At 45.0% G+C, this 22296-nt stretch overlaps 1 protein-coding gene across 1 annotated transcript in view; it reads left to right on the forward strand.

The window, feature by feature from the left end:
- KAT2B (lysine acetyltransferase 2B) overlaps nucleotides 1-22296 on the forward strand; it is a 103123-nt gene that overhangs the window by 31334 nt on the left and 49493 nt on the right. The window contains exons 2-3 of the mRNA XM_059920402.1: nucleotides 2091-2217; nucleotides 17107-17252. Of these exons, the coding sequence (XP_059776385.1) occupies nucleotides 2091-2217; nucleotides 17107-17252 (273 nt within the window). The remainder of the gene's footprint in view (nucleotides 1-2090; nucleotides 2218-17106; nucleotides 17253-22296) is intronic.

Below are 22296 nucleotides of genomic sequence, written 5' to 3' on the forward strand. Positions count from 1 at the left end.
AAGGGCAGCAGGATCAGACCAAGCGCTCAGAGAAGCCGGGGGCTGTGGGAGCCCCTTCAAGTAGCTCTCCCACGATTAGAAGAGGAGGGGTCCCCGGGGGGGGTGGTCTCCCCCAGCCCTCCGGAGACTGTCGGGCTGCTTTCCGGAGAGCAGGTTCTCATGAGTGTCCCCCTCAAGAACACGGCCTCGGAGACCTTTCCAAGTCTCTAAGGAGGCGGATGGCTCACGGCAGAGAATTTCAGGGCCCGGCTCAGCTTAGTAGCAGAGCAATGGGGGTAACGGTAGGTCCTGCCTGGTACCTGGCCAAACAGAGGAGGGTGACGGGGGCTACTCGCGGGGGGCTGCTCTGTTGGGGTTACTGGTGTAAGGCCCTTCCTCGGGCCCATCCTTCCCCATCCGCGCTGTGATGAAATGTGAGGCGCCGTCGGGTTGGGCTTGCCAGGTTCACAGGGCCCCCTGGAGAGGACTTACCATCCAAAGCAGATTTTTCTTCTTCCACCTTGACCCTTCCTGCCTTGCCAATTATTTATTCTTTCTTTTCTTACTCTCCTATACACGCCTATACTTCAGAAACTGTTCCTCTCTTGGAGAGTTTTCTGTGTGAGGTCAAGGCAGCAGCCATTCTGGAATTTTCTACAAATCAGATTCCTGGTAACGTCAGCCATCTGGTACACGAGGGGATGGAGGGTGGGGTGGGGGGCGGGATCCAAAGCAGGGAGGAGAGACGTCTGAGGGAACAAAAAGATCTAACACGAAGCCCAAGCACAGAAATCTACTGCGATTTGTTTCAAGGCCAGTGCTGTCCAGTGGAAGTGTAATGTGAGCCACATGTGTAATTCTGAATGTTCTGGTGGCCACGTTAAGAAAAGTAAAAAGAAGCAGGTCAAATGAATTTTAATATCTCTTATTTAACTCCATGTATCTAAAATATTGACATCTCAACATGTAATGAATATGAAAATTACTGAGACTTTTTTTCCCTCGCGCCCGTCTTCTAACTCTGTGTTATTTTACGCCTCCAATGCATTTCAGCGTGCACAAGCCACATTTCACGTGCGCAATAGCCACACGTGGCTTGTGACTCCCGTATTGGACAGAGCACGTAGAAGGCCCAGAATGAATCAGCTCGTGTCTCATGTTGTTCTAACAATTCATTTTTTGGTTTCCCAGCCACAGCAGATTTGAAGCAGTAAATAAGAGAGGGATGAAATGGTGAAGGATACACCAGAAGTGGGCAGAATTCTAAGTGGCTTGAGTCATTCAGTGCAAGCCTTCCACATTGCCTTCCACAACTTACAACCCCTGAATACCCAGCATGGTAGCTTGGTAGAGTAATTGGGAATAATCGATATCTTTCCATCCTTGTCCTCTGCTTCACAACCCAAGTCATCACTGAAATGCTCAATCATGTTCGCTGTTCTCTAAGAAGGTGGGGAGGTGTGAAGTAAGTGGAAGAGGTTAAGGAAGATTTCTATCAAGCATTGCTAAAATGATAGTATTCTAGTACAGGCGGCCTGGGAAATACACAGAGGTAGAAATCCCAGACGACGTGGCGAGCCCTGTCCAATTCTACAGCTGGGACCCCCCAAAGGACCTGGAGGAACCTGCACGTGTGGCTTCAACTGCAGTATCCCTCCTCATGTCCCCAGGATTGCTGACTTCTTCAGTCCCGCGGGGCAGAGTTGCAGCTGGAGCCCCAGCTGTGTTGCAGGGACCTCAGGAGTCTGGCTCATCCCTTTGGGAAACTTCATGGATGGACTCCCTTGGAATTGACCCTCCATGGAGGCCCGTTTGGGGCGGTGTTACCCAAGTGGATGGGACGGTCCTTTTTCTGAGGCAGTACTTGGATTCCAGCCAGCAGAAAAGAAACCCAAACCAAAAACACAACAAAAAACCCAAAGGCCCAAGTCGCACACCTTCTTTGCTTTCTTTCTGTATTCGTTTCTTGTGAATATAGAGAATACTATTAAGTCTGGAGCGGGGAGGGTAGCTGTCACGTGACTAGAGTGTATTATTCGCGTGTAATACATTCAGTCCATTGCTGCCTGTTACATAACGTTGTTTCTCTATTCATTTTTTTTTTTTTCTAGGCTGAGGAATCTTGTAAATGTAATGGCTGGAAAAACCCCAACCCTTCTCCCACTCCCCCCAGAGCCGACCTGCAGCAAATAATTGTCAGTCTGACGGAATCCTGCCGGAGCTGTAGCCATGCCCTCGGTGAGTTCCTAAATCTTCAAGGAGACCAACGACGTCATTGTTGCCTGCAAGTTCTAAATTACTGAATTCGTGGGTTGAGCAGACTTGCACACCTCACCTCCATATGAGGCAACAAAAGAGACTCTTCAGCTTCGTGAATCTGCTGGGGAGGCTTCACGTGGGAGACAAATCCTGCACTGTTTGCGTGGATTCCTCATCTGTCTCTTCCCGGTTTTTCCTAAGAGCTGGTTGACTGGGACGGAGTTGGCGGGGGAGTGAGGGAGAAGGGGATTGCCAAATAAGATGAAACGTGGCAGCCAAGCTACTTAGATGAACACGTAACATGTCCTGATTCTGATTCTCATTTTTCTTATTATTTTCTGATTCCCTGAACTTTCTGGGAATGCTTCATTTTATCTTCATATTCTTTAGTTTCCTGTGTCTGCTGGCTCTTTTCTTCCTTGGGGTTGTGCTTGGTAAATATTTACTTGTGTTTTCCCTTTCAACTTTCTTATCTGTCCCTGCAAGATAATCATTGTCAGCCTGGCCAGATAGACTCTGCCAGAATCAGTCAACAGGCCTGTGCTAATATGTTTTCTGTGTCCTGATCCTAGTTTTAGGATACAGGTTTTCTTTTTAAATTGCATCTTGTTTGAGTGGGTAAGAGTTACTGAGGAATTCGTTTTCCCGAGATATTAAAATTCCAGTTCCCAAGGGATCTGGGACTCTTGTACTTATTTTACTTACTTTTCTGCCTTCAGCTATCCGGTCTCCCAAAGAACGTCTCTGTGTCCAGTTTACTGTCCAGTGTTGCAAGGACGCAGCGCCAAACATTCTCACTAATGTACTTTGGCCTTTTCCATCTGACCCTTTATAAGGGGGTGGCTCCATTTGTTCATTTATTTTTTTATTTAAACTTTATTTATTTATTTTTGGCTGTGTCGGGTCTTAGTTGCGGCACGCAGGATCTTCCATTGTGGCACGCGGGCTTCTCTCTAGGTGTGGTGCACGGGCTCCAGAGTGCCTGGGCTCTGTAGTTGCAGTGCTCTGGCTTAGTTGCCCCGTGGCATGTGGGCTCTTAGTTCCCCGACCAGGAATTGAACCTGCGTCCCCTGCATTAGAAGGTGGATTCTCAACTGCTGGACCACCAGGGAAGTCTCTATTTATTTAGACTTTTTATTTTATATTGGAGTACAGTTGATTAACAATGTCATGTTAGTTTCAGGTGTACAGCAAAGTGATTCAGTTATACATATATCTATTCTTTTTCAAATTCTTTTCCCATTTAGGTTGCTACATAATATTGAGCAGAGTTCCCTGTGCTATACAGTAGATCCTTGTTGGTTATCCATTTTAAATATAACGTGGGTACATGTCAATCCCAAACTCCCTAACTATCCCTCTCCCACACCCTTCCCCTCTGATAACCGTAAGTTCATTCTCTACATCTGTGAGTCTGTTTCGGTTTTGTAAATAAGTTCATTTGTATCATTTTTTTAAGATTCTGCCTATAAGCGATATCATATGATATTTGTCTTTGTCTGATTTACTTCACTCAGTATGACAATGTCTGGGTCCATCCATGTTGCTACAAATGGCATTATTTCATTCTTTTTTTATGGCTGAGTAATATTCCATTGTATACATGTGCCACATCTTCTTTATCCATTCATCTGTCAATGGACATTCAGGTTGTTTCCATGTCTTGGCTATTGTGAATAGTGCTGCTGTGAACACTGGGGTACATGCATCCTTTTGGATCATGTTTTTGTCTGGATATATGCCCAGGAGTGGGATTGCAGGGTCATATGGTATGGGTGGCTCCTTTTAGCCATCATCTTTCCCTCAAGCTTCCTGCTGATATCAGATGGTGGAGCATCAGCCTTCGTTAGCCTGGAGTTAGGTCTAGTCTGAAGTGTTATTTTGTCCTCAGCTGGAGAGGATTTCAGTCCCTATAGAGCAAAAAAGTAGATACTAGCGTGATCTCCTCAGGAAGTTACTGCACTGGAGTGACCTTCTGAGAAAAGGAAATAGAGAACATCAATCTCACAAGAGAAATAAAAGCATTGATAATCACATCTATGTGTTGATTTAACTGGTGTCTCAGATAATGTAAGTTCTGATTTTTGAAGCAACCAGTGCAAAGGACAGATGCCAGAAGTCACAGGAATATCTTTGCTTTTAACTCACCTTTTCCGCAAAATCGATCCCTGAGTAATGAATCCCTTTAGAATTGCCTCAGGAAATATGATGCAGTAGAGAACTCCTTAAACACTGGACTTGAACTGTATTTGGTATTGATTGGGAAATCCTATTATCCTACGCCAATTAACATTTAAAAACAGAGTCCTTTTTCTTTGTTAGCTGCACAGATTGTCTCCTTTCTGAGCAGGTCAACACACAGGAATGCCCAAAGGCAGAAACAGCCTTTCTCAAAGAAAAGCCAACTTTGTTCCCTTTTATATTTCTTAACAAGCTTTGAAAACAAGTACCCTTATTGACAATACATAATCGAGAATGGAAAAAAAGGGTACATATCCTTTGACCTGACAAATCCATGCCAGAAAGTTAACCTAAATATAAATTAAGATGTGCCTTCAGATTAAAAGGACAGCTATTATAGCCATATTCATGATATTAAAAAAACTAGGAACAATCTAAATATCCCAATGAAGGAGATCCTTGGTTGAATTATGAAAATATATATTATGAAATTCAATATGGCTATTAACAAAAGATGTGTTTTGCAGCATGGAAAGATATTCTTAATGTATTATTAATGAAAAAAGCAGGTCAGAAAGCAGCTAAATTGGAGGACTGAATGACAGGATCCACCAGCGCAAGTTCAAATCCTTGCTCAACAGCCAGTAGCTGTGAGTTGCGGCATATTATGTAATCAGCCTGGCCCTCCAGTTTTTCAGTTCTGAAATGGAGTTAATACTAGTATTTACCTCTTGGGAGCGTTGTGAGGATTAAGTGAATGAATGCCTATCAGAATTTTAGCACAATACCTGGAAGATAAATGTGTTCTTATTACTCTCATTAGGGTTCTTTACTAAAAACAACAGGTGGGAACTCTGTCCAGTTTGAATGAGAAAACCGTGTTCATAAGAAGAGTACTGGTCGCTTCCACAAGCTGGAAACAGAGGGAAACCCGGTATCAGTCAGGTCCTTGGATCCCAGCTGCAGGAATTCATGGGCCTTCTGTCCAGGACTCTGTATGATTCAGGTCCATTAACCTCTGTCCCTGGGAGTATTGGTTCAGGATTTAAAGCCTCAGAGGAGGGGCTGATTGGTTAGTGTGGTATCTGTCACTCGCCAAGCCCTGAGTGTCATCCTGTGAGAACTACCCGGAAGGTGGTCATTCCCAAATGCAGGGCTGCTGACTTGAGAACAGCACCATGAAGATAATCTCATTTCTTTAGGTTAGATAATATTTTAATACATATGAACAGGAGGTGATCTGGAAGGATATGTGTTGCATTGCTGACAATGATTTTCTCAGGGTATTGGGGTTGTAGGCGTTTTAAAAATATTTTCCCCCTGTCGGTTCCTTTCTCCTCTCTATTTGGTTTGCTTTCTTAGAATTGGGATGTCTGCATATTTTCAAGTGCTCTTGGAATTATTGCCCGAATGCCATAGATTATTTATTGGTCTTAGTGCCGGGGCTCAAGAAAACTTTTTCCTCTTCTAGAAGGAGGCTTATGCCTCCTCCCCACCCGCTTTTTTTTTAAAAGACCCTTTTTTTTTTGGGCGGGCCGCAAGGCTTGCGGGATCTTAGTTCCCTGACCAGAGATTCAACCCGGGCCCCCAGCAGTGGGAGCCTGGAGTCCTAACCACTGGACTGCCAGGGAATTCCCTTTAAAAACTTTTTATTGTGAAAACTTCCACATATGCATCAAGGTAGGAAGAATCATTTAATAAACAGCCTTGTCTCCATCAGCCAGTTTTAACAATGATTAGCATTTGACAATTTCCCTCCCCACTTTTTTTTTTTTTTTTTTTTTTTGGCCAGGCATCTTTTCTTATTCCTGCACATGACTTCTTAAATATTACCAACAAAGTAGAGGTCGGGGTCTAGGGAATTCTGTCCAGTGTCATGCAAGCTTGAATTCTCAACAACATTTCAATTTGTGTGCACTGTGCGATTTTCACAGTTACTATTCTGAGTATGATGAATTTAGATCCTACAGTATATGTAGTGTTCTTGGACTTGTCAAAACAAAACACTCAGGCGTATTGATTGAGATGGTGGTGTCTGGTCTGTTGATTTGCTGCTGGGTGTCCTTTGGCTCAGCCATACACGGTCTTTTGACAGTGAGCTCTGGTTTCATGCGGTCTCCTGATAGTGACTTGCATCCCAGGAGTCCTTGGCCTGCCTTAATTTGATACTCTTCTGTGTCTCCTGGGTGTCAAACGCAGGGCTACCGCAGGGCTGATGGGCTGATTAAATAGAAAGAACATTCCGTCAGGAGTTAGAAACTCACAGTTCTACGCCTGGCTTGGCAGTTTACCAGTCCCCTAACCGCTTTGCTGTTCAGTATCTTCATCCACAGAATGCAATTGTTAGTCTAGACCTACAGCTGTCTAATACTATAGCCACTTGCTACATTTGCCTAATGAGCCCTTGAATTGTAGCTGCTCTAGATTGAGATGAGCTCTAGGTGTGAAACACAGGCCAGATTTTGAAAGCTTAGTATGAAAAAAAAAGTGAGATATCTCATTAATTTTGATTACATGTTGAAATGATAATATTTTGGGTATTTTGGGTTAATAAAATGTATTATTCAAATTAATTTCACCTGTTTCTTTTTTCAGTGTTGCTGCTGGAAAACTTAAAATTACATGTGTGGCTTGCATTATATTTCTATGGTATAGTGCTGGTCTAGAACATTCTACTCCATTCTCTGAAATTATTTGATATTTGGGATTGGTATAAGTACATTCAGTTTTTAAAAATTTGGTGAAGGATACTAACAAAGTACTTCAGTTGGCCCAAACACATCTCCTTACTTTAGTATTAATCAAAATTTCTTATTTTGGGACTGCTTGTTTAAATAGCAACCTCCTTTTATGACCAGGACAGTAGGAAACACCATTGTGATCAAAACGCAATTGGAATTTTTGTTGTCATTTTGGAGTCCATTGTTCTGAACTGTGTCTGAACATACTGATTATTAAATTTGACTATTGATCATTTTTTGCAGTTTTATGAAGGTTTCTGATTTTTTTTTTCCTTTTTTTTTTAAATTTGATTTTTTTAAATTTTTGGCTGCATTGGGTCTTCGTTGCTGCGTGCAGGCTTTCTCTAGTTGCAGCGAGCAGTGGCTACTCTTCGTTGCGGTACGCGGGCTTCGCTTTGCAGTGGCTTCTCTTGTTGCGGAGCACGGGCTCTAGGCGCACGGGTTTCAGTAGTTGCAGCACGTGGGCTCAGTAGTTGTGGCTCGTGGGCTCTAGAGTGCAGGCTCAGTAGTTGTGGCTCATGGGCTTAGCTGCTCCGTGGCATGTGGGATCTTCCCGGACCAGGGTTCAAACCGGTGTCCCCTGCATTGCCAGGCAGATTCTTAACCACTGCGCCACCAGGGAAGTCCCGGTTTCTGACTGTTATTTAATGTCATCAGTTTTTTTCTGATACACACACATATATTTAAACATCACAGAAGTGGAAATTGGTATATATTCCTATGGTTACCTCTGCTTACCTGCTTATTTACGGTAGAAACTTTCCAAGGAAAGTAAAGACCAGCATTAACAATTACACCAGAGCTTATTTCTTGAACAGTATGAAGTATCTTACCAGTATTTTTCTCATGGACTATTGATCCAACACCTCTTCTCTGGCTTTGCCGCATTTGCAAACCCCTTCACCACTTAGTCACACCTGGTCCGCATTTACACATGTCCCGGGCAGATGCCAAGTGACAGAAGTACGGGGCCTGGCCAGCACACGGACAGAGCCGCCTGGGTCAGGTCTGCATATTCCTCTTGGCTGGGGGGTCCTCTGTTTTTCTACATGGGCTTCAGCGTTGTCAGGAGCTGTGAGTCTGGTACAGCCGCAGTTAGGGGATAAACCTGGTAGCATTTTTCGTGCTCACCTGATGTAGGTTATTACTTTTCCCCGTGCTCCTCGGGTCACGAAGTCCTGTGGATGTTGTCTGAGTGCACCTCCCGCCAGCTCTGCCTGGATTCAGGCCGCTTCTCTGCCTTCTGTGGTCGCATCTGCAGCAGCACCTGGAGGCCCCATCTCCATGCTTGCGCACCTGGCTTCCCAAGAAAGCACTAGCGACCTAATGTGGTCACATTCTCCTGCTTCAGCCCACTGGGCGGCCTCTCATTCTCGGGAGGAAGGCCCACTTCAGCTGAGCGTGCGAGGTGGGTCAGGCCTTTCCTCCTCCTGGGTTGCATTTTGGTCCCGGGGCTGCTCCACCTTCTCTGAAGGGTCTTCACACGTCCTCCCACCTCTGCCTTGGATGTGGAGGTGCACAGCACCTGCCATGCCCCTCCTGCTTTCTCTGCTGGGGGAACCCTACTCACCTCCAAGGCCTGACTACCCCAGCCCTTGGTACAGACAATAAAGGACTTCCTGGAGCTGCACTGCAGTGTGCCTGCTTGTATGACTGTAGTTCTCTATACCCTTGTTGGTTTTCTATACTGGACTGAGATGAAGGACTGACTGTTTCTCTAGTTCCTAATACATTTAGTTCCTTGGGCGTAATTGGATTGTTTCTTCATGAGTAGATATCCATTACATTCAGTAATACTAAAGAGACGGCTGGTTGCATTTATTTGCCGGGGGAGGTTTCACGGTTTATGGTCGGTACCTGTCCTGTGCAACATAGTAGCCACCTGTGGCTGCTCGAGTTGAAATGTGCTGCCCTTGGAAAATGCACACCAATTTTGAAGACTTAGTGTGAGAAAAGAATGTAAAATATTTTTAAGATTGAGTACATGTTGAAATAATTTAGTACATATTAGGTTAGATAAAATATATTAAAACGAATTTCACCTGTTTCTTTTTACCTTTTTTAAAGTGGTTACTAGGGACTTCCCTGGCTGTCCCGTGGTTGGGACTCCGTGCGTCCACTGCCGGGGGCCCGGGTTCAATCCCTAGTCGGGGAACAAAGGTCCCATAAGCGGCGTGGAGCGGCCAAAAGAAATTAAAAAAAATAAGTGTTTCTTGATCATCTATTATAAGAAAAAGTAAAGTGGTTACTAGAGTATTTAAAAGTATATATGTGGCTCACATCATATTTCTGTTGGACTGAACTCTCTTAAGGTTCTTACTCTTAAACTACCCTTTTTCTCCATTCCAGATCTGAGATGACTAAAGATGAAACCACTTTTATTTATTTAATTTTTTTAAAAAAATTCCTTTTAAAAAACTTATTTTTTATTGAAGTATAGATGATTTACAATGTCGACTCAGTTTCAGGTGTACAGCAAAGTGATTCAGTTTATCTATCTATCTATCTATTCTTTTCCAGATTCTTTTCCATTTTAGGAAACGACTGTTAAATTATAAGCCTTTTGCACATAGTCAATTCAGAAGCTTTCATGGAAAGACTTCATTTGACCTCTTCTAGCCTTGACCTCAAATCCCCATGAACAAAAACCGTATTGGAACAGCTCACAGACCCTACAGGTGCTGTGCCGTTTGCTTTCTTGCCGGTCCAGGGGAGCGGAGCTGTGGTAACAGCCTGCCCAGCAGCTGCCGGTTCCCGCCGCAGGGCGTGTGACGGCTGGCGGGCTGTCCGCAGGAGACGTGCAGGACAGATCTACGGGGCCAGAGCGGAGTGAGTGAAGGTCACGGCCTGCAGTGACAGTGCATCTCCTGTTCCCAGCAAGGCCACAGCTGCACTGTGATTCCTGGCAGCAGGTTTTGGCAGGTCGCTCCGGCACCCTGGGTGTCTGCAAGTCTGACTCAGCCCTGCGGGGTGGTAGGGTCCACCCTGCTGGGAGATGCAAGGTGGTGGAGCCTCCCAGTCCCTGACGCACCCCTCCCACCGCGTCCCCCGGCGCCCCCATGCCCTGGACGCTGTGGGCAACAGCGCTGAGCGGAAGGGAGCTTCTCCCACAAGTCAGGGGTTGGCCATTCTTGGGTAATTATATGGATGCTTTGTACCAGGCTCTTGGAAGACAATTTGAAATGAAAGTAGGGTCATTTTACATTTGATTATCAAATTCTAGATGGAAGAATGATTTTTTTAAAAAACTATTTATTTGGAAATAATTTCAAATTTACAGAAAAGTCATGAGAATAGTAACAAGGAGCATCCCATGTACCTTTTGCCCAACTTTACTTATTGGTAACATTTTGCCCTATTTGCTTTGTCATTTGCTCTCATATGTGTGTTTGCGTGTGCGTGCGTGTGCACACACACACAGATACACACACAGACTGATATATATACGAGTCTGTGTGTGTGTGTATTTGTGTGTATTATACTTTTTTCCTGGACCATATGAGAATAAGTTGCATTTACATCATGGTTTTTTCCTCTTAAATACGTAAGTATGTATTTTCTAAATTTAAGGATTTTTTTTTTTTTTTTTTAATTTTTAATTTTTTTGGCCACACCACACTGCGTGCAAGATCTTAGTTCCCCGGCCAGGGATCAAACCTGGACCACGGCAGTGAAAGTGCTGAGTCCCAACCACAGGACCGCCAGGGAATTCCCAGATATTCTTTTACATAACCTCAGTTTAGTTACCAACTTCAGTAAATATTAACATTAATGTAATACTTAATCTACTGCTTGTATTCCAGTTTTATAGTTGACCCCAAAATGTCTTTTAGAGCATATTTTCCTCTCCATTAAGCACCCAGTCTAGAATTACATATGTATTTAGTTGTCATGTGAACGGAAAACAGTGAGTCTTCTCACACCCAGCACTTCCGGAAGGCTTCTGACACCAGATGTGCAGGTTTTTCCACACCGAGCGGTTCTCCAGCTCTCCAGCAGACACTGCGACTTAACTGGATTCTGATACTATCTGCCTGTAGTTAGCACAGACCCCACAGGGGAAGGGCTCAGATGCCGATCCCAAGTTCAGGTCCTAACCCGTGCTTCTGACCTATTGGCTGTATATCAGAGGTTCCTACGGCCCCCTCCTCGAGTTGGATAATTTTCTAGAGTGGCTCCCAGTTCTCAGGAAAACAGTTTACTTACTAGATTTCTGGCTCTTTATAAAAAGGATGCAAGTCAGGAACAGCCAGATGGAAGAGATGCACAGAGCAGGGTTGGGTGGAAGGAGCCCAAAGGTCCTCTGCTCTGTCCAAGCAAGCTGCCCTCCCAGCACCTCCAGGCTTCAACTACTGGAACCTTCACATGCCCTTCAGTTAGGGGTTTTAACGGAGGTCTTGTTAACGTAGGCATAGTGATCGATTAGTGATTTGCTCAGCCTCCAGACCCCCTTCTCTCCTGGGGAGGTGGACGGGGCTGGCTGAGTTCCAACCTTCTTATCACTGGTTTGGTTCCCCTGGCAACCAGCCCCCATCAGTAGGGGCTTTCCAGAAGCCCATTCACAGAAGCTCAGGTGTGGTCAAAAGGGACACGTTAGGAATAACAACAGACAGTCCTTTCACCTTTACTTATGAAATTCCAAGAGTTTTGGAATTACTTATGAAATTCCAAGAGTTTTATTAGGAGCACTGTGCTAGGAAAGAGGACAAAGACCAAATATATGCTTCTTTATATAAATCACAACATCACATCCGGCCTCTTTAGTCTTCTCGGACATGGAACGGTTCCTCTGCCTTTTTTTTTTTCTTTTTTTTTTGGTCTTTTATGATATTGATGTTTCAGTGGAGGAATGTTTTAAATGTTAAGAACAAACCTGTGGAAGAGCTAGGAGAAAATACATTTTTGTCATCTTTTGGTTCTATGGGAGAGACCTTTGCAAGCAAGACCTTAAAGAAATGCCAGACATAGATGTGACTTTCTGAAAAATGTAAAATTCCTATATAACCAAACCACAACCTAACAAACAAAAACCCCAATGAAATCCAGGAGGATAGACAAGAAAGCTCTTTCAAGAAATTAGAAAAAGACCCACATCCTAAAAAAGCAGGCAGAGGGCATGAATAGGTAGTGCACAAAAGAGCAAATACAAATGGCCAGTAACATGAAAAACAAACAACTCCAAGGGCGTTCCAGCGAGTGCAAATCAAAACAGTGGGGGACCCTGATTAATTTTCAAAAGACTGATTAAATGACTGAGCATGATTCTTCACTGTTGGCAAGCGTGGGGAAAGGGGTATTCTAGCACACTGCTGATATGATGGACTTGGATGCAAACTTTATTGGGAAGATACATTAGGGAACATGTATCAAAGCTTTAAATAGCATTGACTCAGTGTTATGAGTTCTGTGGCCGATTAACTGCTATAGATCTGTACATTGTAGTTTACAGATTTTTATTTTTTTTAATATAGGCCTCCAGGCTTGTAAATAATAGAGGCCTATCTCTTCAAGAAAATATGCTTTTGGTTCATCGAAGGGAGCTTATTTGCATCAAAAAGGTTTCTTTGGAAAACATTAAGAGGTTTTTTTTTTTTTTCAATAATAAGTGGCTCTTTTTAGTTAAATACGAGTTCATAAGTAGTTTCGCTTTACCGTTAGAGTGAAGTGTATCTGGGTGTTGGCATGACGTGGTGTTGACTGTGGGGTCTATCTAATTCTGCTCAGCAGCCCCCAAGGGTCAGGAGACGTCTCTGGATTTGGTGGAGATGGGGTTGATGAGGACAGTGGGGCTTTAGGGAGACTCCCATGGCAGCAGAGCAGTCTGGGGGTTGTTTTGTGCCGTGGACTTGAGATCCCAGTGATCACAAAGGTAGGGGTGGGAAAGCTCAGCTGCGTCTGGTGGTGGCACTGGTTGGGGGATGAAGGACAGTGAAGGAGCGAGTGCCGGGCTCCTTGGCAAGAGGGAGTTGCTGTTTTGAGGATGGCCATGAGGATTTTAATCCTGGAGTCAAGTTTGCCAGGATGGTGGTGCACTGGTTGTTGGGATGGCGAGGTGGTGAGGTAGGGTGTGGGGATGGATGATTTGGGTTGGAGGAGACGTTAGCTGGTGATGTGGATTTGGTGAGAGGGAAAAGCTGAGTGCTAGATGCTCAGAGACTGAAAAGGAGTGTTGGTGAAAGGGGCCCATGCTTGGAGAGTCTGAGAACGGGGCAGGTGCAGGCAACTAAGCGTTGATGCAGTGGGGTCGTATCTGCCTGTGCCGGCTTTCTCATTATACGGAAGCTTCTGTTTCATGGCAAGTTGTCCAGAGCTGCTTTTTTCCTTCTCAAGTAGATGGTCCACTCCCTCTATTTTCATCTGATCTTCCCCCCGTCCCGCATCATCTCCATCATTCATTCTAGGAAGCTTAACCCTTTTCATGCACTGTCATCCTTCTGCCTCAGTATAGCTCCCTTCACCCCCGGCCCACCCTTCCTTTATTCTTGGAGGAAGATTCCCACCCTCTCGGCTGTGAGGGACACCCCCATTTCTCCAGCACAGCCTCTCCCTTCCCCCCTCTGGGAACCTGCAGCTTCGTTTCCATTTCCCCGTATCTCCAGGTCTAGTCCTCTGTACTTGGGGTCACACACAGAGCTTGGAGGAGAGATTATGGATTTCCTTATGCGCAGAATCAGAAGGAAATGGACCTCCTCAGGTCTCATGTCTTAAGCATTTTAAGTTTTATCTAGTCTACTCTTCAGAATATCGTGGTTTTCAAACCATGCAGCTTAGAGCCCCAGTAAGGGGAGGGGATGCTGGGCCCCCCCAACTCCCACCCCATTTTGAAAATTGGAGCTTCCAACCTCTGTTTCAACCTCTGTTTAGAAAGAGCAACTCTTTCTAAATTCTGATTAAGGATTTATCTGGGCAAAGTGTTCGTGGCTTAAAGAAAGTGAACCACTGGTTTCAAAAATGAATCATGGCATATACTTCTAGAGTTAAAGCCACTATATGTTAGCACCTTAATTAGACTGTTTCATATTTTGGAGAATCTGCAGGCATTTATATTATATTGGAGACTGATTGTTTTCCTAACTTATCACTGGAAAGAGATTAAAACATTACAAGACCAAAATAGTCTTAAATAAAATTGTTTCTGTAAATAAGTGACATAAAAATTTTGACCTACCTGTCAGAGTAAGGCCTGTCTCCCAAAGGCTTCGGACTAACCTCAAAGAAAATCTTGCATTCCTGAGAAAACAAGATGACCCAGCCAATGTTCTACCTAAAAGGGCATCTATTAGAAAGTGATGAAGCCACATATCGTAGAGCCAAGTAGAAAGTAATAGATTTGAATACTGACGTTCGTGTGTACATAATGTAGTAATATAGTGTTGGCGTTGTCAAGTTGAGGTGTATCTGTGGATGTATCTATGGTACCTAAGGCAGACCTCACCAAATCTCCTTCCTCCCCTCTTCCCTGTTAGAAACGCTGTCTAGAGGTGCACACCCGTGCACATGTAGGTGTGTGCACACCTACACTCATCACCAACGGCCCGTGACTTGGGCCCTTCCCTCTGCCTTTCCATTGCTTTTCCGCATTAGAAAGGAATGAGGGGCCTCTGCCCCTCTAGCTTGAACCCCTTTAATCTGGCTTCCTCATGGACGCGTGGAAGGCCCACCCTCTTGGTGTGTAATCCTCTTAACTCTCTGAAAATGCTTTTGACCGGATATCTTCGTCTGAGGTCCCACAGAAGCAGAGTCAAAGACAAGGATTTGAGTGCAAGTCCTAGTTTATTTGGGATGGAGGTAGGGGAGTGGGAAAGTGAGACCAGGAGGAAAAGGCGGCCGATATGGGTGCATTATTAAGCCAGTCCCCACTGTGGGCAACAGGTGGGTAATTCTGTGGGGAAGATGTGAGAGCTGGTCTGGAGCACTTAGCTCAGAGTTATTCCCCCCGAGCGGCGAGGCAACTGGGGTCTTTATACGCTAACTTGAAGGCTGCACTTGAGGGGCGTGTAGGTGGCAGAGCAGATTATGGTGACAGGAGGGAACAGAGCTGCTGGCAGTTGGAGGCCAGGAGATGTGCTCTGAGGCGGTAAGGGAAGGGGATCTGGGTGGGGTACCAGCTGCGTTCTCTATCCCAGACTTCGGACTGGGCTTCATGGTTTGGTCTCTGGAGTAGCCTGACCCATGCTTGACACCTGGATTGTTCCTCGAGAATCTTTAATTCCATCTCCCTTTAAAAAGGCAAGGAAAAGCCTACCCTTCTCCACGGTTTAATGTTTCTTTAGAAGTCATCTCAAGCACTTCTAGGTCCAAGCATTTTCAGTCAACATACCTGAAAGGATCGCTCTTGAAGGACAGTGCCTATTAGCACAGTGAGCATAGTAATAAGTTCTGGGGACACAGACCTGAGAGCCACGGTCCCGCCCAGAGGTGCACCTAGGCTCCTGGTTGGGTATTGGATGGCTTACCTAGAGAGAGCCCCTTTCAAGTGAAAGGGGCTTGAAGTGAATCACCTAATCATCCAAAAAATATGTGTGTGGGTGCTTCAGAATTTGGGTCAAACATCCTTTGCTTTCAGACCCCAGCTCTGCCTTGTTGGCCAATTGACATTGGAGGAAACAGCATTCAGTCTCTGTGAGCCTGTTTCCTCAACCGTAAAATGGGGCTACTCATTCCTACTTCATAGGATTATTTGAGGATAAAACACGTTCATCTTGGAAAATGGGCTGGATTTGGGAAGAAGAGAGGACAGGGGTGTGGGAGGGGAGGAGGGTGATGGATATGCCACTTAATGATGGTGAGACAACAGAATAAAGGTAGGAAAGGTGGGTTTGGAGCGTGACCGTGCAGGACGTTGAATCTCAAACTCAGACAGGCCTTGGGGCTTTGCTGCAGAGATAGTGAGGTTTCACTGCATCTCAGGAGGGCTGAGGAAAAGGGCCTTCATTCAGTTTTTACTGACACTCTTTTTTGGTCTTTCCTGACACGTGATATTCTTGGCCACCAGAACTGTTCACAGGACTTAGAGCTAAACCTTTAGGGAGCTTGGTTTTGGGGTCCTTCTGAACCCACAGTCCTCAAATCCTGGATCCAGCCTGTAGGACCACAGGACCCTCTTGGCACGATGAAAATCGGCTTATATGGAAACATATAAGAATTTAACACCGTCATCCCCAGACTTGGTGCCAACAAGTTCCAGATCTTAAAACCGTACATTAGCCTCTGGTCATTTTCAGTGTTGGAGGGGCAGTTCGTGCTTAACAAGGTGGTGGTCTCTTACAGTTATAAGTCGATTTTGTGTGATGATATCAGTCTTATAGGGGTTCAGAAAGTTCCTCTCTTGACAGTGCAGTCTGATGGGTTGACATTCCAGAAGGTTCCTGGGAGAGGATGTTCTATTTTATTTTATTTTATTATTATTATTTGAAAAATTTATTTATTTTTGGCTGCGTTGGCTCTTCGTTGCTGCACGCAGGCTTTCTCTCTAGTTGCGGCGATCAGGGGCAACTCTTTGTTGCAGTGCGCGGGCTTCTCAGTGCGGTGGCTTCTCTTGTTGTGGAGCACGGGCTCTAGGCGCGCGGGCTTCAGTAGTGTGGCTCGCAGGCCTCTAGAGAGCAGGCTCAGTAGTTGTGGCGCACGGGCTTAGTTGCTCCGCGGCATGTGGGATCTTCCCAGACCAGGGATCGAACCCGTGTCCCCTGCATTGGCAGGCGGATTCTTAACCACTTTGCCACCAGGGAAGCCCCATTTTTATTTTATTTTTATTTTTTGGCTGCTCCACTCGGCTTGTGGGATCTTAGTTCCCCAGCCAGGGATCAAACCCGGGCCCTGTGCAGTGAAAGCATGGAGTTCTAACCACTGAGCCGCCAGGGAATTCCCGAATGTTCCATTTTAAAATGGAGACTGTTCGTGGTTTCCATCTACTTCTCACCTGTGTTCCTTTGATCTTTATCTTAAGCCGCTCACGTTTCCCACCTGGAGAATGTGTCAGAGGAAGAAATGAACAGACTCCTGGGAATCGTGTTGGATGTGGAATATCTCTTTACCTGTGTCCACAAGGAAGAAGATGCAGATACCAAACAAGTTTATTTCTACCTATTCAAGGTGAGACTTCCACATTTTGAAGGGCTTTTCTTCTTTCTCTCACTGTTCAAATGTGCTCATTATCCATGGGCCAGGTCACGTGGGAAGGCTCTCAGCTTAGATACGTCTGGCCCTCGGGTTTGCAGAAGCATGTGTTTCTCCGTGAGGGACTCTCTAAAATGACCCACCCTACTTTGAGCACATCACTCTCCTCGAGAGCCTTCCTGCTTGTACACAGAGTTGAATATCTTTATGCGCTTATAGATTTCTTTCCATTGCCTATCCATCCATCCAACAAGGACTTACCACATACCTGCTCTATGCACGGCGCTCGTGTAGGCATGAGGGATAGATCAGTGGGCAAAACAAAGTCCTTGCCCTCATGGAGTTTACATTTCAGTAAGAGAGGCAGACAATCAACAAGTCAACAGTATGTTTGCAGGTGGTGATAAGTGCTGTGAAGAGAGACAAAGCAGGGTGGGTGGCATCAGAATGTCAGGGATGCTGGGGGCTGCGGGGGCGTGGTACTAAGGAAGAGCAGTTAGGAAAGGCCTGTCTGCGATGCCAGTTGAGCAGAAACCACAGCGGGGGCATGAGAGCCACCCCTGAAAAGGGCCGGGGAAGCGCCTTCCAGGCAGGGGCGTGTAGACCATGTACCGAGTGAGCTGGATGTGACGCCCAGCATGGTGGGGCCCAGGCGGCAGGGGGAGGCGGGAGCAGTGGCTGGAGGGAGGCTGCTAAGACTTAGACTCTTCAACGGGAGGAATCAGGAATTTCCAGATTTGCTTTGGCGTCTTACCGCTGTTCTCTGTGCCTGTTGACACCAGTCACCTAGCCTTGCTGCCACTCCCCGCCTCTGCCTCTTCATGGCTCCGCCTCAGCTCCACTGGGTCCCAGCCCCTCATTTCCCACTGATACGGGTCTCCCCACGCTGGTGATGGCGATCAGGAGTGACAGATGGGGGAGGGAAGCCGGGGGTGGGAGAATGGAGAGGTTGCCAAAAATAGATTCACAAGGGAGGCAGACAGAAGGAATCATTTAAAAAGCCCCAGAACCTGCTACCCAGGGCACTGTTGATTATGTTGTATTGTGTAACCCTTATAAGGATCTCGAAAAACAAACACAAAACCCAAAACACTCCCCTTCCCCTCGGGGCTTACAGCCAGGAAAAGTTTGCATCTCCTAATGAGGGCTGGGCTTCATTTTATGTGACGAGGAGAGATCCATTTTCCTTTGAGTTTCCTCTTTTGCTTTGGCTGCTAGGAATCTCAGGGCAAATTTTATGCCCAATTCTTAGAACTTTGGCGAGGGCGGAGGGGTCTGAATTTACTTGAAATATGTAATTTTCCCTTTTCCCCTTTAATTAACTTTTGTTTTTTATTGTACTACTGGGGTTTTTGGGGTCAATGGGGGACAGCAGTGGGAGAGGGAATTATATTTTCAACTTTTGGAGTCATGTGGGGCTATTAACACTGAAACGGTAAATGTTGGGGCGGGGTGTGGGGGGGGGGGAGGAAAAGGCAAGGGAGAGAGACCACAGCCATTAGCAGGCGCCAGGCTGCTCCAGGTGACAACTTGTTGACATGACCGTGAGGCCTGAGTCATCTGGACTGAACCCTGGCAGGTTCATACTGTTTAGAGCTTCTTTGGAAAAAGGCCTTAGTTGAAGGAAAACAACGTCTGCATGACTGCAGCTATTATTTGTCTTGGAACTCAGCTCCCTGGCGGGCGGTTCCTCACCGCCCTGCTGGAAGGGAAGGTTTCCATCCTGTTGGCCTCCTCTAGGTTCTGTTTATAACCAACCAACAGGCCAGAAAACACTGCTCCGCTTTGAAGTATGTTTTCTCTCTCCCTTTCTTACCTCTCTCATCTTTAGCCATGCAAATATATTTGCTCTTGAGAACAAAATCCAAAATATTCAGCATTCTTCCCTCTCCTCCCCCAAAGTCATTCTTCGGGCAAATAAGTTATAAATCATCCGTTTCTTAGTTTTGGAAAAGCAGTTCCTGTGTCTCTTATGTCTCCATAATTAAATTAAAATGTTATTGTGCATTTTAGTAGCATTTTGGGAGCTTCTGCCTTAGAGGTTGAAAATGAACTCGGTGAAAAGCTGCTTCCTGAAGCTCATTTTATCCTAGGGCTTGTCAGCGTGGTTCTGGAGCTCAGCTAGCTGGGTTCCAATCCTGGCTTCATCACTTAGTGAATGTGACCTCAGGCAAGTCTCGTTTCCTTATCTATAGACAATGATAGCACCTACTTTGAGAGGTTGTTAGGAGGATTAATGAGGTAATACAGATAAAGAACCACAGACAGTGCCTGGCAAAAGTCAGGAAGCAAATGCTTGCTGCTATTATTAAAGTCTTCGTATATACCTATTTATCCCAGCTTCATCCTTTTGTAGATGAAGAAGTGGAGATTCGACATCTCCCCAGTTCATCAGTCCACCTCCAAATTGAAACCGCCAGTGGGTCAAGTTCCCAAAAGGTCTTATTTTAACTGGACAAAAAAGTAGGCAGCCAGAATTATTTGTATCTAAATTTGGTAATCAGTCTTTTTATATCCTTAGAAACACATACAATAACTTATCATTATGGCATCTTTATTTTTGTAAAGATGGGCATGATACATTGATAAGATCAGCAAATACTACATATGAGTAATTTATATGGCACCTCTAGAAGGAAATGAGGCCCTTATAAGACCCGGCTCAGGGGGCACACAGGGTGTTCTTCAACCTTGAGGGTTCGTCTATTTCCACTAACTCCTGGGAGAAAGTTTGCCATGTTTTGTTTCCATTGAAAAGGCAATCAGTGGACAAAGGAGAGAAAGATGTAAATAAATGTGTAATAAATAAATAAATATGTAATGAATAAGTGAGTGAGTGAATGAATGAATGAATGCATGGTCGTATATCATAACTGGCCCATGTGTAAAGGTTACTGAAGGTTCAAGCAAAGGTTGAAGGTAAAGAATTTCAAGATCAAATTTATTTTCAAACTAGGTCTTAATGAGTAGTTCCGCGTTCTTTTTTCTCTGTGATATTTGCTCTTTGAGGGCTTTAAATTCCAATGGCAGGGATTAAGAGCAACGTTTTTGTTTTATGGGCGTTGAGATGCCAGAACACTTGGCCCACATTCTGTGGATGGAGAGGAAATGAAAAAAGACCTCAACAGTGAAAGTTGCCAATTGAGAGCCCTACAGAATTCCTTCCCGAAGAGCCTGGGCCCTGGATTATGTGTGCGACACGCAGCCGTCACACACAGCCCCTGCGTACGCAGTGGACCTCGGCCTTTCAGGGGTTTAAATCAGGCCATCCAGAGCGTGAGCACACCTGCAGTGGCCTGGATGGGCGTGTGCAGAGGCCGCAGTGTCCACCAGCCTCTGGGCCAGCAGAAGCCACGAACAGAGTGGGGAAGGGAGGGTGAGCAGGAAAGGTGTGTGGTGCGCCGCTGTGTGCTTCCGGCTGCCCAGAACACGAAAAGTGTTTAGCTCCTCACAGCTCTGGTCATGGGCGTGAAGGCAAATTGGGTTACCTGGTAGTCACCCATTTTGTTGATCTCAGGATTTACTAACGTGTAATTAAGATAAATAGAATATGGTAGCTTCCCTTCGAAGGCTGTGTGTGTGTGTGTGTGTGTGTGTGTGTGTGTGTGAGACACTGTGTACTTTAGAGAAAAGCCTAAGCTTAAAATGTCTCAAAATAAGATGTTAAAATGAATTCCCTGGTGGTCCAGTGGAATTCATTCCACTGCAGTGGGCGCGGTTTCAATCCCTGGTCAGGGAACTAAGATTCCGCATGCCACACGCACCACCAAAAAAAAAGCAAAAAGACAAAAACAAACAAACAAAAAAGAATACTAAATTTGTTACTCTTATTACTTTTTTTTTTTTTAAAGTATTTGTTTATTTATTTATTTATGGCTGTGTTGGGTCTTCGTTTCTGTGCGAGGGCTTTCTCTAGTTGTGGCAAGCGGGGGCCACTCTTCATCGCGGTGCGCGGGCCTCTCACTATCGCGGCCTCTCTTGTTGCGGAGCACAGGCTCCAGACGCGCAGGCTCAGTAGTTGTGGCTCACGGGCCCAGCTGCTCCGCGGCACGTGGGATCTTCCCAGACCAGGGCTCGAACCCGTGTCCCCTGCATTGGCAGGCAGATTCTCAACCTCTGCGCCACCAGGGAAGCCCTACTCTTATTACTTTTAATCCACATCTTGGTTGACTAAATATCTTAGGAAAAAAATAACATCAAAGTTTAAACGGGGCTTCTAACCTCCAACTGATGTAGCCTCAACTGTACTGAGCCCTTAACTTCCCTCCAAGGCTGACCTCCTACCTCACCTTCCTGCAAATGCTTTTCCGTCCTCTTGTTGTGTTTCATGTTTGTCCTCCCTTCCAGACTCAGTTTATACCCTTCCTCTTCTGTGACATCTTCCCTCGGTAAGGCAGACTTCTGAGCTCTCATCCTCTGGGCTTTATACTGCACTTACTGCCTTTGCAACTTATTTGGAATTTCTCTTCTTCCAAACTTTTTTTTTTTTTTTTCCTTTTGTATGTGGGAAGACAGCATGGTATGGCCTGGCCCAGCTCCATTATGTGGCCTCTTTTTTTTTTTCTAATGTTTTGTAATACTTTTATGATATTATTAGTATTAAACAAGACAACATTATTAATATTATTTAGAAATATCGTTAAGACCTAAATTCTGATAAACAAAAAGAGGAAGAGTTGACACATTAAGTAAATTAAAATTAAAAAAAATTATAAAGACCATAAATAAAGCTAAAAGGCAAACAACAGAATGGGAGAAAATGTTTGTAATCTTTTTTTTTTTTTTTAATTGGGGTATAGTTGTTTTACAATGTTGTGTTAGTTTCTACTGTACAGTGAAGTGAAGTAGAGTTCCCTGGGCTATATAGCAAGTTCTCATTAGTAATCTGTTTTATACATATTAGTGTATATATGTTAATCCCAATCTCCCAATTTATTCCATCCTCCTTTTCCCCCCTTGGTGTCCATAAGTTTGTTCTCTACATCTGTGTCTCTATTTCTGTCTTGCAAACCAGTTCATC

The sequence above is a fragment of the Balaenoptera ricei genome, chromosome 4 (genome assembly GCF_028023285.1).
Source record: "Balaenoptera ricei isolate mBalRic1 chromosome 4, mBalRic1.hap2, whole genome shotgun sequence".
NCBI lineage: Eukaryota > Metazoa > Chordata > Mammalia > Artiodactyla > Balaenopteridae > Balaenoptera > Balaenoptera ricei.